The 13,261-nt window shown below is 37.7% G+C and overlaps 1 protein-coding gene across 6 annotated transcripts in view; it reads right to left on the reverse strand.

Annotated features, from left to right (window-relative positions):
- MALRD1 (MAM and LDL receptor class A domain containing 1) overlaps positions 1 to 13,261 on the reverse strand; it is a 752,096-nt gene that overhangs the window by 211,269 nt on the left and 527,566 nt on the right. For all 6 annotated transcript variants that reach the window (XM_077154409.1, XM_077154433.1, XM_077154399.1 and 3 more), the window contains exon 31: positions 8,783 to 8,911. In XM_077154409.1, the coding sequence (XP_077010524.1) occupies positions 8,783 to 8,911 (129 nt within the window). The remainder of the gene's footprint in view (positions 1 to 8,782; positions 8,912 to 13,261) is intronic.

Consider the following 13,261-nt stretch of genomic DNA (forward strand, 5'->3'; position numbering starts at 1 on the left):
TTAAAATGGATGCTGAAAAAATAGCAAAGTTTTAATATTTCATGGAAATTGTCTGGACCTCTGAGAGCATTTTAATAAAATATCAGTATTTCATTTCTCATGCATAATTGCATTTTATCCCTGAAAATTACAATCATTTTTAATCAAGAACACCCCTTTCATTCATTTTCCATGGCATACAGCCCAATGATTTTATATGCATGTGTCCTGGCCCTGCATGTCTTTTTACCAACGCTTGCATGCCAGTATCATATGATATAGGCTATATTCATATTATGCAATGACATGAATAAAAATGGAAAATCCAAATGTTTAGCCAACACAACTGCAAACATTAGAACCTTCCTATGTACCTGTCAGGTAGCCACAATGTTAGAATGATGTCACATGCCCGTTCTGTTCTTCCCTGACCCCCAGGTGCCACAATAACCGTTCTACATCTCTTCCTTTTCTCTGTGAACATGTGAGCTATCCTGTGTCACTTTCTTGAGCATGTGACGGTGACTTCAAAGAAATTTCCTTAAATTCCATTCTTTGCACTTCAAAATATGTCACTTTCCCATTTCTCTTTCCTAAGGCAAATCTCTGTTTAGAATCTCAACTTCTTATCAAAACTCTGCCACTGAGAAAACCAGAATTTATTCTGTTGTCTGGGTATCAGTCAATAACCTACTCCTGGCTAATCAGAATACCAGAAACAAATCTCTGCTGTTTACGATGATTGGTTGGTATAACGAATGTTTTATATTGGAAATTAAAAGTGGTGAAATTAAAGGAAAAAAAATTGAAATTAGTGAATTGAGAGAATAAAGTGTGAAAACTTAAAAAAAAAAAAACTCTGCTACTGAGTATTCCAAGGCATCATTTCCTCCGATTACACAGCCTTTCTACCCCCACAATCTCACAGTCTCCATTTTCTCCCTTTTTTATAGCAGACAGCAGACAGAGTTAAGTTGTTTCTCTTGATTAAGGGAAAAAAAATTTTCTAACTCTCTATATTCTTACTTCTCCTTTCCCAAGGCCTTTACTTTCCAACCAAGATGAAATGCAGGTGTTTATCTTCCAATGCTCATTGCACAGTCCATTTGTACACGAAACCCTCGCCTAAAACTCAGCAACACTAGAGGAAACCCATCTTCATCTCACCAAATGGGTTCTTCTCTGAAATTCTCTATTTCATAGCATGCATCTTGTCTCTCTTTTTAAAGACTCAGACCTTCAGAGTTATTTTTGATTCTACATTCTTCATTTCCATATCCAATTTACCAGCAACACTCATAGAGTCCTCCTCTGAGAAATTGTTTCCTTCTGTTTCCTTCTCTGAATTTCCATAGCTGGCACCTTGGTTCAAGCCCATGGTTCCTTTATGAATGAAGCTTACTTCATCTTCTCAACCCTACATCCCCAAACCACATTAATCATATTTAAGATGCTCTTGTGCTACTTCCTTGCTGAAAATATTCAGCTTTTCACAGGAAAATACTCTCCAAAATCCCTATCCTTGAATACAATAACTTTTCATGTGATGCAAATTATTTTTTAGATTGAAATCTGTCTTATTGCCAAAATTGCTTCTACTCCAAACAAATCTTTCAGAAAATTATCCCTTGAATGTAACTTGCTCTTTTCAGCATAGGATTACTCCTTTTTCTCTATAATTTTTTTCAGCAGCTGTGGTCGATTGCTGACTTGTTAAGGACAAAAGGGCGCTTTTGTCTCTGTTCATCTTCTTTCAGTCAGATACGTGTTTCAGAGGAAGCAGCCCCCTCCCAGCTCACACTTTCTCTAGCCAATCACGCTGTAGCACTTCCTCTTCCCACAACTTCATTACTTCAGGCATTGTCCTGGGATTCAATTCCAGAAGATAAGACTAACTGAGGAAAAGACCTTTTGGAAAACTTTGATTTGTCCCTAAAAGGAAACAAAATAGAAGAAAATATTTTTTCTTTTCCTGCATTTCATTGCAAAGATCTTATTCTTGGGATTGAAGCACCTTTCTTGAGATTCTATAGGGAGCTTTTCTCAGAGCAAATTTAGTTCCCTGAAGGTAGCAAAGCATCAAATTGGAAGGAGTCCAGACACTTCTGTGCTTTTGGTGACAGCATTAAGCTACTGAATTCACCAATTCCAGAGCTGCCCTGCATCTCAGCTTTTTGCTATTTGAGCTATTGTCTGCCTCAATTGGAAATGAATTTGGCTCCATGTAACTGAACATCCAATTATCAGTAACATAAATAAAAAATAATTAATTACCAATAAACAAACTGGTGTCTTAGTTTGTCACGATAACCATCAGAAATAGCATAGGAGTTTACTGTCTCACAGTTGTGGCAGCCAGATGTCCAAAATCGAGGTATTGGCCTGCCACACTTTCTCCAAGGTCTGTGGTGGCCTGGTGGTGGTGGCTGGCAGTCCCTGCTTCTGTCCTCTGGGCATCTGCTCCTTCGCTCTCCAGCAGCTTCTACTTCCTTCTCCAAATTTCCTCTTTCATAAGGATTTATGAGTTGGTCACATTGGTCACCTGATTTTGTTTGGCCTCATCATCACAAATAGCACCTTCAATGATTTTGTTCATAGATGAATTCACACCACAGGACCAGGGCTTAGAACATGACCACGTCTCATGGGGAACACAATTCGGTCCCCAAAGAAAGCAAGTAAACCGCTGTGAGAAGGAATTTTGTCTCAACTCCGCACTCTGTGGAACACGTACTTCCCATCTTTCCTTTCTGCCATCTGCCATCCGCTTCAAAATTTAATGAATCCATCTGACCTTCTCTGTTTCACCTGGTGTATCAGCCCCACCCTTGAATGTCCAGGACAAGTCCTGTCTGTCCCTTTCCAGACCACGTCACATTCACAGCTTTGTTGTTACTAATTTTGTTTTCAGCACTGAGCGGCAATCATAACTATTACTGCTCACTTGAGAAATCCATTGGTTCTTTATCTTGTATAGTTATTATACACACAGCAAACTATTCAGTTTGTTAACGCTGAACAGCTTATAGACATTGGCATGTGATTGTGTAATATTCCTGAGCCGTTTCATACTCACATAAGTGGTTCAACACACACCCACAGAATGCCGAATGATGGTGTGAAGACTGTAATATTTCTTGATGATAGCATATATGTCAATATTTTCAAAATTACAGTTACTTTAGAAAAAATATTTTCAAATTGTGTTCTTTGTCAAGATCTCCTGAATGGAATAAAACATCACTAATATTCTTTTTTTTTTTTTTTTTGTACATGGCCAGGCACCAGAAATCAAACCTGGGTCACCAGCATGTCAGGTGAGAACTCTGCCTGCTGAGCCACTGTGGCCCACCCCTAATACTCTTTTTAAATAACTGTTTTCCCCAGTGATATAATACTAATCCATATAGTTGAATGTACAGTGTAAGTATTGATCAAGTTACTTATATTTTAAGATGCTTCTTCTACTGGTCTGAAATGATGTATGTCCCCTAGAAAAGCCACGTTTGAATCAAAATCCCATTTTGTAAAGGCAGAAATAATCCCTATTCAATACTGTATGTAATCAGATCATCGCCCTGGAGATGTAACCCAATGAAGAGTGGTTGTTAACCTGGATTAGGGGAGATGTGTCTCCACCCATTTGGGTGGGTCTTGATAAATTTCTGGAGTCCTATAAAAGAGGAAACATTTTAGAGAATGAGAGATTTGAAGAGAGCAGAGAATGCTGCAGCACCACAAAGCAGAGAGTCCACGAGCCAGCGACCTTTGGAGATGAAGAAGGAAAATGCCTCCCGTGGAGCTTCATGAAACCGGAAGCCAGGAGAGGAAGCCAGCAGACGACGTCGTGTTCACCATGTGCCTTCTCACTTGAGAGAGAAACCCTGAACTTCATTGGCCTTCTTGAACCACGGTATCTTTCCCTGGATACTTTTGATTGGACATTTCTATAGCTTTGTTTTAACTGGGATATTTTCTCGGCCTTAGAACTATAAACTAGTAACTTATTAAATTCCCCTTTTTAAAAGCCATTCTGTTTCTGGTATATTGCATTCTGGCAGCTAGCAAACTAGAACATGTCTTAATAATTATTTTTAATTTCTCACATGCAAGTATTTGCCACACCATGGTGCACAGTTCAGGATGTTAAATCATTTCTCCTCAAGTGAAAAATATTCATCATACCGTGGGCCCTGGGAGAGCTGTACTGAGAAGGCTCTCAAAGGATGTGGGGACAGAGGAGGGACGTGCTGCCCACGTGCAGGCACCTGTCATCAGTGAGACAGGCAAGAGAGGCAGTTCTCGGCCACCCACTTGGCAGTGCTGGTCACACTTTCTCATAACGTGCTGCAGGTGGTCACTGCCCCCAGGAGAGAGGAAAGCACCCCTGACCTCACCATTTCTGTTTTTTTTAAATGAATTTATCTCTATTACTAACCATGCCCTTCTGCAACATGCGGCACAGATGCAGAAAGATACCTGCATTTTCATTCATAACTTACAGTAATAATTTAGCATGAGATAGCTGCATATCTTTTCTGAGAAATATAGAGGACATGTAGGTGAGAAATTCACTGAGTGACAAATTTCAAAAGAATCTACAAAACAATGAATTGAAAAAGATCTAAAAATAATTCTAAAAGACTAAAAATATATGATCTCTACATTATTTTCGCTAATTCGCGCTGCATTCGATAGGATGGATGTGATTAAGTGTACCATACAGATGAAGAAAATGAATCACTGAGAACTCCAATAATTGCCCAGCAAGTGAAGTTCAAGGTCAGAAGTAAAGACTTGAGTTTAATAACCCCAAAGGCCAACTTTTTCTTTACATCTCCCCAAAGATCATTTTGGAAAATTTAAATGTATTCCATTATTCACTGACTATCCAACTACAGGAGCCTGACTTCAACGCCACCAATGCATCCAGAAGACTGTCAATATGAAATATTGATGAGTCCATTTCCAGCATTAATAAGTCAACTGCACACGTGTGCACGCCTTCTGGTTGTAAACAAAATATAATAAAAGGTTTTGAGAAAAAGATTGCTTTTATCCTAACAAATTCAAATACTTCTTGCAGCAATCCATCAAAGTTGAAGGTAAAACTAATCAGATCTGAGTATGTAATTGACTTCAGTTTCTGAAATTCATAACTGCTTCTGTGTGTTTCCATGGAAATACCTCAAACAGCTTTGAGAAAAATAAAAAATCATACAAGCCAGAATGAGAGAAAAAAATGAGTAAAGCAAAATGAAAATGAGCAGCATTCACATTTGAAAATGCACGATACCTACTAGGAATCCCCTATATTTTGCATGCCTTTATGTGTAGTGCTTGTAAAGATGGGCGCATGTTTGCATGCACAGGTGTTATTCTCTCCAAACCCACTGTGATTGCCTCATTGATAGCATTCGTTAAACCCCTACCATAAATCAGCTTTTAAAACTAACAACTTAAAAATTATTGGAAACTTACAGAATATTATACCTTAATGTTTCCTGCTCAGTATTTTTCTACATTAGAAAATGAGATTGTGAAGCCCATGGAAATGTTTTACTCACCTTTATCTACCCTGTGCTTAGCATGGCTCTTCCTTCCTTACATGTACTAGGCCCGGAATAAATGGAAGGGTAGAAGGCTCATGTATGTTCTTCAACATGTGTACATCTCTCAATGAAGATCTACATTTCATACATGTGCATCTTTCCTATATTCTGTGCAGTGGAAAAGAATAGAAAAAGGGTTTGGCTCTATAGACCAATTCTCTAGGTGCTGTGTGTTGTCTGACGTGTCTAGTCTTCTTGATGAGCAGCGTTACGGACTGAATCCTGTCTTCCTCAAAGAAGTGCTTGGATGGAAGTTCTGCCTTCCATCCAATATCAGAACACAAAGTTGCAGCTAAGACAATTTTTGGTACTGAGAGTGGGGTGCTGGTTCTAACTCCTTAGAAATGTGAAAGTGGTTTGAAATTGGGTAATAGATAGATCATATTTAGAATATTAAGATATTAACTAAGGAAATTCCAAGCAAAGTGTGGGAAATACTGCTTTATACATGGGAGAGGAAAAGATAACTGGAGGGAAGAACTGTTTAGGAAAAAAGAACAAAACTTGATGATTTGGAAAATTCTCAGGTTATCCAGACAGTTTCCTCTGAGACTAGGGCCAGAAGTGGCCATAACAGTGCCTTCTCTGTGTTCCCAGGAGGTTAGTCCCCAGGGAACAGCACTCTGTGCAAGAGTGTGGCAATACAGCTGTTTTCTAGAGATTAAGGCTATCATCTATGGATCCAATCGATCATCTCAGATAAAGTCAGGATTGAACATGCAATTATCCGTGAAGGATTTGTAGAAGATCTTTAGTCTGATTGTTGGCACCCCTTTACACTGCATCAAAGACCAACAAGCTTTTTGAGAAATTTGCACTGCCAGAAACACTGCTAGCCTAGACTGAAAGGACCAAGGTGGGAAGAAAAATATTAACTTCAAGGGTAGACCCATAGAAGCCGATATTTGGGCTCAAGGGATCTTCTTGATCCTCATGCCAGTGTTTGAAGAAGGTGGGGCCACCCCAGTGTTTAGAAAATGTGGGAGCTCTGCTTTGGTGTTCCAGGAGAGTGTGGCTGCCATACTGGTGCTCAGAGAGGATAGGGTTGCCACTCCAGCAGGCTCAGAGGACAAAACATGAAACAACAGGAGTGCTGGTTTGAATCTGTGGTGTACCCCAGAAAAGCCATGTACTTTAATCCTCATTCAATATTGCTGGATAGAATTGTTTGGCTTGTTTCCATGGAGATGTGACCCACCCAATTGTGGGTAATAACTTTTGATTAGATGATTTCCATGGAAATGTGCCTGCACCAATCAAGGTGGGGTTGCTTCTTGGAGCCCTTTAAGGGGGAACCATTTTGGAAAAAGATTTAGATCCATGAGAGTCCACACAGCCAGAGACCTTTGGAGATGAAGAAGGAAGATGCCTCCAGGGGAGCTTTATGAAACAAGAAGTTGAGAGAGAAACCCTGAGCATCATCAGCCTTTCTTGAATGAAGATCACTTCTTGTTGGTGTCTTAGTTTAGAAATTTTCATAGCCTTGTCTTAATTTGGATATTTCCATGGCATTAGAACTGTAAACTTGCAACTTAATAAATTCCCCTTTTTAAAAGCTGTTCCAATTCTGGTATGCATTCCAGCAGCTTGCAAACTAAAACAACAGGCTATTCTCAGAGCTTGAAATCTAAGGGAACTTGCCCTGCTGGGATTCAGATTTGCTTCAGACCTGTGACCTCTTTTTCTTTCCAATTTTTCCTTTCTGGAAAGGCAATGTCTATCCTATGCATGCCCCACCATTTTATTTTGAAATCAGGTAAATTGTTCTCTGCACTCACAGGTTCACAGTTGGAAGGGAATTTTATCCCAGGACAGACCACACCCATAACTGATTGAGATGAGATTTTGGATTTAAAATTGTTTGTGAAATGGCTTTGAGTGTGTTGGTATGCGGTGAATGTATTTTAAAAGTGGGAAGAACATGCCTTTTAGTGTCCAGAGTGCAGATTGCACCTTAACTAATAACATCTTCAAAGATTTTCCTTACCAATGAGTTCACATCAATGGGTCTGAGAAATGAGACTTGAACATGTCTTGGTGGGGGTGGTCATGATTCAATCTACTACAAACCCTTTGCTCTCCTAGAATCAGCACTAGATAGACTTTGTCATTTGCGTGACCATTAGAACAAATCAGAAGAGCCATATACCACGTGATTTCTGAGGCTAAAGTCATGAAAACACTTGCTGTTCTTCCTGAGGTCCCTGGAAGACACTCTGTGGTAGACCAGATGTCTACCTGATATCTAAGAAGTCTGACCATGCTGTGACTGCCATTTTGTGTAAAGCCCAAGCCACATGGAGTGCCCTGGAGGAAAAGTCATGCCCAGTGTGCTAGAGAGAACGCAGAGTACCAAGGTGCCAACACGGAAGGGAGGAAGCCATCCTGAAAGTGACCCTCATTTCCCAGCATGTCACTGGGAGCCATGAGCATCACAGGCAAACTGTCTGGCAGAGTCCTCCCTGAATGGCTGACCCACAGAATTATTAGCCAGATAAAGTTATCGTCTTAGGGCACTAACTTTGGGGTATTTGATAAGCAACAAATGATAATTATAGCTGATATCATGTATGGTATCAAGATTCCTTATAAATGCTTATCAACAAGATCTATGAAAAAGAGTATTACTTAAATTTAAATATGGAATTTTTAATTGTATGCTTGGTTTTACACATGATTTTATTACTTTTTTCTTGAACTAAAACGTGAATACAAATCGATGTGGCCTCTTTAGTCCTCTCTAATCAGTGTAATATAATTGATAAAATTATTCATTAGCTAGTATTTCTCCAAAATTTTCATTTTTAGCCCCATCTATAAAATTACCCATTTTTTTTAACTGGAATAAAAAAAAAACAGTGACTGAAGCTAGACAGCTAGTCTCATTTCTGGCAACCTTAGTTCTGGCTTTGCACAGTTTTGCACAATTATATAATGGGGTATGTGGGTGCTCTGATCTGCTATGGATATGCTATTATTGTCAGTATGGAGAGAAAAAAGGTACAAGGACTGCCATTTGGATACATGCAAAGAAAATTTGTGGAAAAATTTTTGAATATCCTACATCTACCGTAATGCTTGAAAACAACATTTACACCTCGATGATCTGACTCCATCAATGCCAACATACTCTACTAGTCATTTTAAAAGCTGGAAGAACCTGCCGCAAGAGAGCAGACAGACATACTTACTGCAGAGGGCTTCATCTGAGCTGTCAGCACAGTCTGCTTTGTAGTCACAGACAAGGTGGGATGCAATACACTTCTTGTTGTGGCACAAAAAGTCAGTGGCCTCTGGGCAAATCTCCAAAGTCTCTCCAGCTGGGGAAATCAAGAAGCAACAGGAGTATTTTATCAAAATTTTCATTAAATTTGAAGACTCTAGTTGTTTTACAGGTTCCACACTATTTCAGTTAGTGATTTAACAGCTGTCCAAACAACTAGAAAACAGCAGATTTCTAGCTAATCCCTCTTCTCTTTGTTTCACCTCCAATTGTTCATCAAGTTAAATAGATTCTACTTCTTAAATATCGATGATAATTTTCTACACTCCAGATTCCTCAAAGACTATCATCGTTGCTACATAAATCCAAACTCCTCATCAAAGCTTTATGGGCCCTTTTTTTTTTTTTTGGTCATGGGCAGGCACCGGGATTGAACCTGGGTCTCCAGCATGGCAGGTGAGAGCTCTTCCAGTGCCACACCATGGCCCGCAGCCTGATGGACCTTTTGACTGGTTCCAGCTTAGACTTCCAGCCTCGTCTGTGCTGCTCCTTAAGCACTTGCAGTTCATCTCTACCCCATTACTGGGGGTCTCCCAGCTGCCCCTCACCCTCCATCTCTCCATGCCCTGCCTTCACAAATGCTGCTCCCTTTACCTCCACTGACCATTCCTCCCGGCCCCCTGTGGTCTGCTGCTCAACACCAAGACTCAAGGAAGCAGCACCCCCTCTCCCTTGGCCTGTCTGTTTTGTCTTCCTAGTACCAGCTGGAATACTCCATGTTTAAAGCTCCTAAAGAAACTTTCTATTTCAATATTAGAATATTAACCAGCTGTTTACATGTTGGTCTGTATTCACTCTGTCCTCCTGGCCCAAACACAGTCCTAACATATAGTGGGTGCTCAATAAATGTTGATAATAGCTGAAAGCATAGTGATTCATCCAAAGGGGGAAGAGGGTCTTAGAAAAATGAATTGCCCTAGAATTTTCAAATAAATTCATTTGTTTTAAGTACTATTCTCACTGATATGAAGCAAAATGACAATACACACAGCTTCAAAGTGACTTTCATTAAATATATAAAAATATTGTTATCTACTTCAACAAATTAAATAAAGTTAAGTCATTCCTTTGTTACCCAGATTTTCACAGCTTGTAAGCTAAGTGCTGGGGGGTGATTGACTCAGGAGGGTTTCCATGAATGACAAGCACAAAACTCTATGGACTTGACTAAGCGCATTTCTGTAGTTTCTGGATCATGGGCTAATACAAGAACCAAAAAATGTACAACTTCCAGAAATAATTTACAGTGAGGCTAAATATGAATAATGAAGAGAGGGCATCTAAAGCAACAGGGAAAATCCCAACTATAAGTGTCAATAAGGTGAGGAATGAAGGGTTGTGTACATGGAGTGGTTGGAAACCATGCCACATAATTTTAATTAACCTCAGTGAGAATTTATAGTCTACCCAGAGCAGTATTTAGACATCATTTAATATGCAAATCTACACTTTTGAGATTATTTTATTTTTCTATAACATAAGATACAAAGCCATATAATTACTCCACAGGGAAAATGTGTTTTGAATCTTATGTAAATAGTTGGCTCTTAAGCCCTTTTAGAAATGACTAAGATAGACTATATCTCTAAATGAGACTTATTTACTTTAACAGTAGAATAGCAAAGAATGAAGGAAAATCAAGTCAGTGTTTTGAACTACAGTAAACTGAGTAATGACTAGATTTTTCACAGTGCATTATTAGATGTACCAAGAAAGAAAAAAGAGAGCCTACAATTCAAAGAGAAAATATGCCTTAAAACAAGAATATATTCAGTCACACAGGATGTCCTTAAAATATCTAATAAATTGAAAAGCTCTGTTATTTTATTGAGAAACTGCCATATACTCGTTTAGCCATTTTCTATTTCTTCATTGGACCCAAATCATAAAAGCAATAACTATTAGCCTGGTTGACAAATACATGAAACAAGAGTTAATCTCACACATTCTATGATTGATGTTATAAAAATGGAAAGCACATTAGTGCTTGTGATAGAGAGTTGGAGATAATCTGACTATTCAAATGTGGAATATGAAAAAAAGACTAGGTCAAACATTTATTTTAGCTAATTTAAAAGGTTGGCAAACAGAGACTTAGGGACCTTGAACCAAAACATGCTAAATAGAAAAACCTTAAAAAGAAGAAAGACCATGCAAAATAATATGACCATAAGAAATGACTATTTAATCCTGTAAAAACGTGAGGCATAAATAGGACTAATCTACTGTACATTCAAACAAACCATCAACAAATTGAAAATGACACCAATTGAACACTGGCTTTATTCTACTGTGAAACAGAACTTACAGTAAAGGAGGTTCTTGGTCATAGAAATTTCACAATTTAGATTAGAATAGTACTGTACCCAGGGTTCTTTGTGAGCTAGATGCTATCATCTCATGGATTACATTTGTGATCAAACACTTATTTCATGATCTCCATGAGGTGATCTCAATATGCTCTGATATTTCAGAATGCAAGTTTCACAAGAATGCACATTTTCAAGCCCCTTCCTGTCTCATTCAGTCTGAACTAAACCCGAAAGGCATATTCCCTACCTTTGGAGACCATGTCACTTACTTGATGAATCAACACATTCAATTTTGGAATTGCTGAATAAGAAACAATTAGAAATAAAAAGACAACAGAATAAGAAATAAAACGATAATAGAGAGAGAGAGAAAAAAAGAAACAATTAGAGTTTACAGGCACCTGCCTATATTTGGAAGAGTTTTGTGAAATTCTTCCCAAGGAAAAATGGTCAGGAAATGTGTCTCAAAGTCTCCTAAACAAATGAAAATTTAGATGCCCAGATACCATGAAGAAAGCTGTACCAGAAGAAAGGGGTTTTCATGAGCAAAGACTTAGAGATGGTCATGAGCCACGAGTGACAACGAAATTGATCCGGCTTAAATATATCTGCTGTTCCATCAGGGATTGGGAAGTTAGTTCTTCTAATTCTTGAAATGCAGGCAGAGCTTTGATTTTGAAAACTCAGGGAAACTCTGAGGCTTTTTTTTAATCATAAGAAAAATTATGATTAAATTTAAATATATTACAGAAAATGTATGGGGGAAGAAAACAACAAAAATAACATCACAAATCCCTCTCTCTATGCACAAGTCATTTAGACTTTTTAAATATTTCCTTTTCCTTTTTAATTTCTTGCAACTTTTCACATACTTAGAATCATAAGTTATACACAATATATGTGAATTTCCCACATTTATTTCTCCTATTGATTTCTAAATTCCTTCCACAGTAATCAAAAACACACTGGTTGGTTTCTATCATTTTAAATTTACTGAGGTTTGTTTAAATGCCTGGCACGTAGTTTTTCCTGGAGAATGTTCCATGTTCACTTACGAATGTGTAGTCTGCTGCTGTTGGGTTGTGTGCTCTATAAATGTCCTATAAATGGTTCTAATTGGCTTATAGTGTTATTCAAGGCCTGTGTTCCATGTTTCCTACTCGTCAGAGTCATTATTGATAAAGGGAAACATATCTTCAATGCATGGTGATAGATTGTCTATTTTTCCTTTTTTTTTTTTTGTCAGTTGCTGCTTCACTTATTTTAGAGCCCTGTTGTTTGATGCATATATATTTCTAATTCTTTTATCTTCCTGATGGACTGACCTTTCTATAATTTAAAAACATCTATGTTTCCAGCAAAATTTTTTGTTTAAAAGCCTACTTTATAATGTTAGTATGGCCTCTGTAGCTTTATTATTGTGATTTTGTATGTTGTTGCTCATGTGATATTCCTTTTATTTTCAATCTATTTGTATAGCTAAATCTGAATTGTTACACCTGTAGACAGCATATATGATATTGCTTATGTGGTATTTCTTTTATTTTCAACCTGCTTGTATAGCTAAATCTAAATTGTATCACCTGTAGACAGCACATAGTTGGATTCTTTTCTTCCTTTAAATCTGGTCTGCCCTTTGATTGAATTGCTCATCCATTTACATTTAATGTTAAAACTAATATAGTTGTTTTTACATCGGCCATTTTTCTTTTCATCATGTTTGTTCCTTGATTCTTTACTACTTTATTTCATACTAACATTTTATAGTGAAACATTTTAATTGCTTTAATGTTTTTAACATACTTTATTAAATTGTTCCTTATGTGATTTTTCTGATATTTACTGATACATATTAAGCTTAGTAGAATCTACTTAAATTTATACCAACTTAATTCCAGTAAGATGTAGAAACATTCATTTCATATGGTGTTATTCTCTCTTCCTCCTTTTTGTGCTAGTATTACTATAAATACTGTATCTAAATATGTTACAATTCCATCAAAACATTGTTATACTCTCATGTTTACATCTTTTCAAAACTGAGAGAAGAAAGGAGTCTGTTTTTATAGATTTTA

The sequence above is a fragment of the Tamandua tetradactyla genome, chromosome 1 (assembly GCF_023851605.1).
Source record: "Tamandua tetradactyla isolate mTamTet1 chromosome 1, mTamTet1.pri, whole genome shotgun sequence".
NCBI lineage: Eukaryota > Metazoa > Chordata > Mammalia > Pilosa > Myrmecophagidae > Tamandua > Tamandua tetradactyla.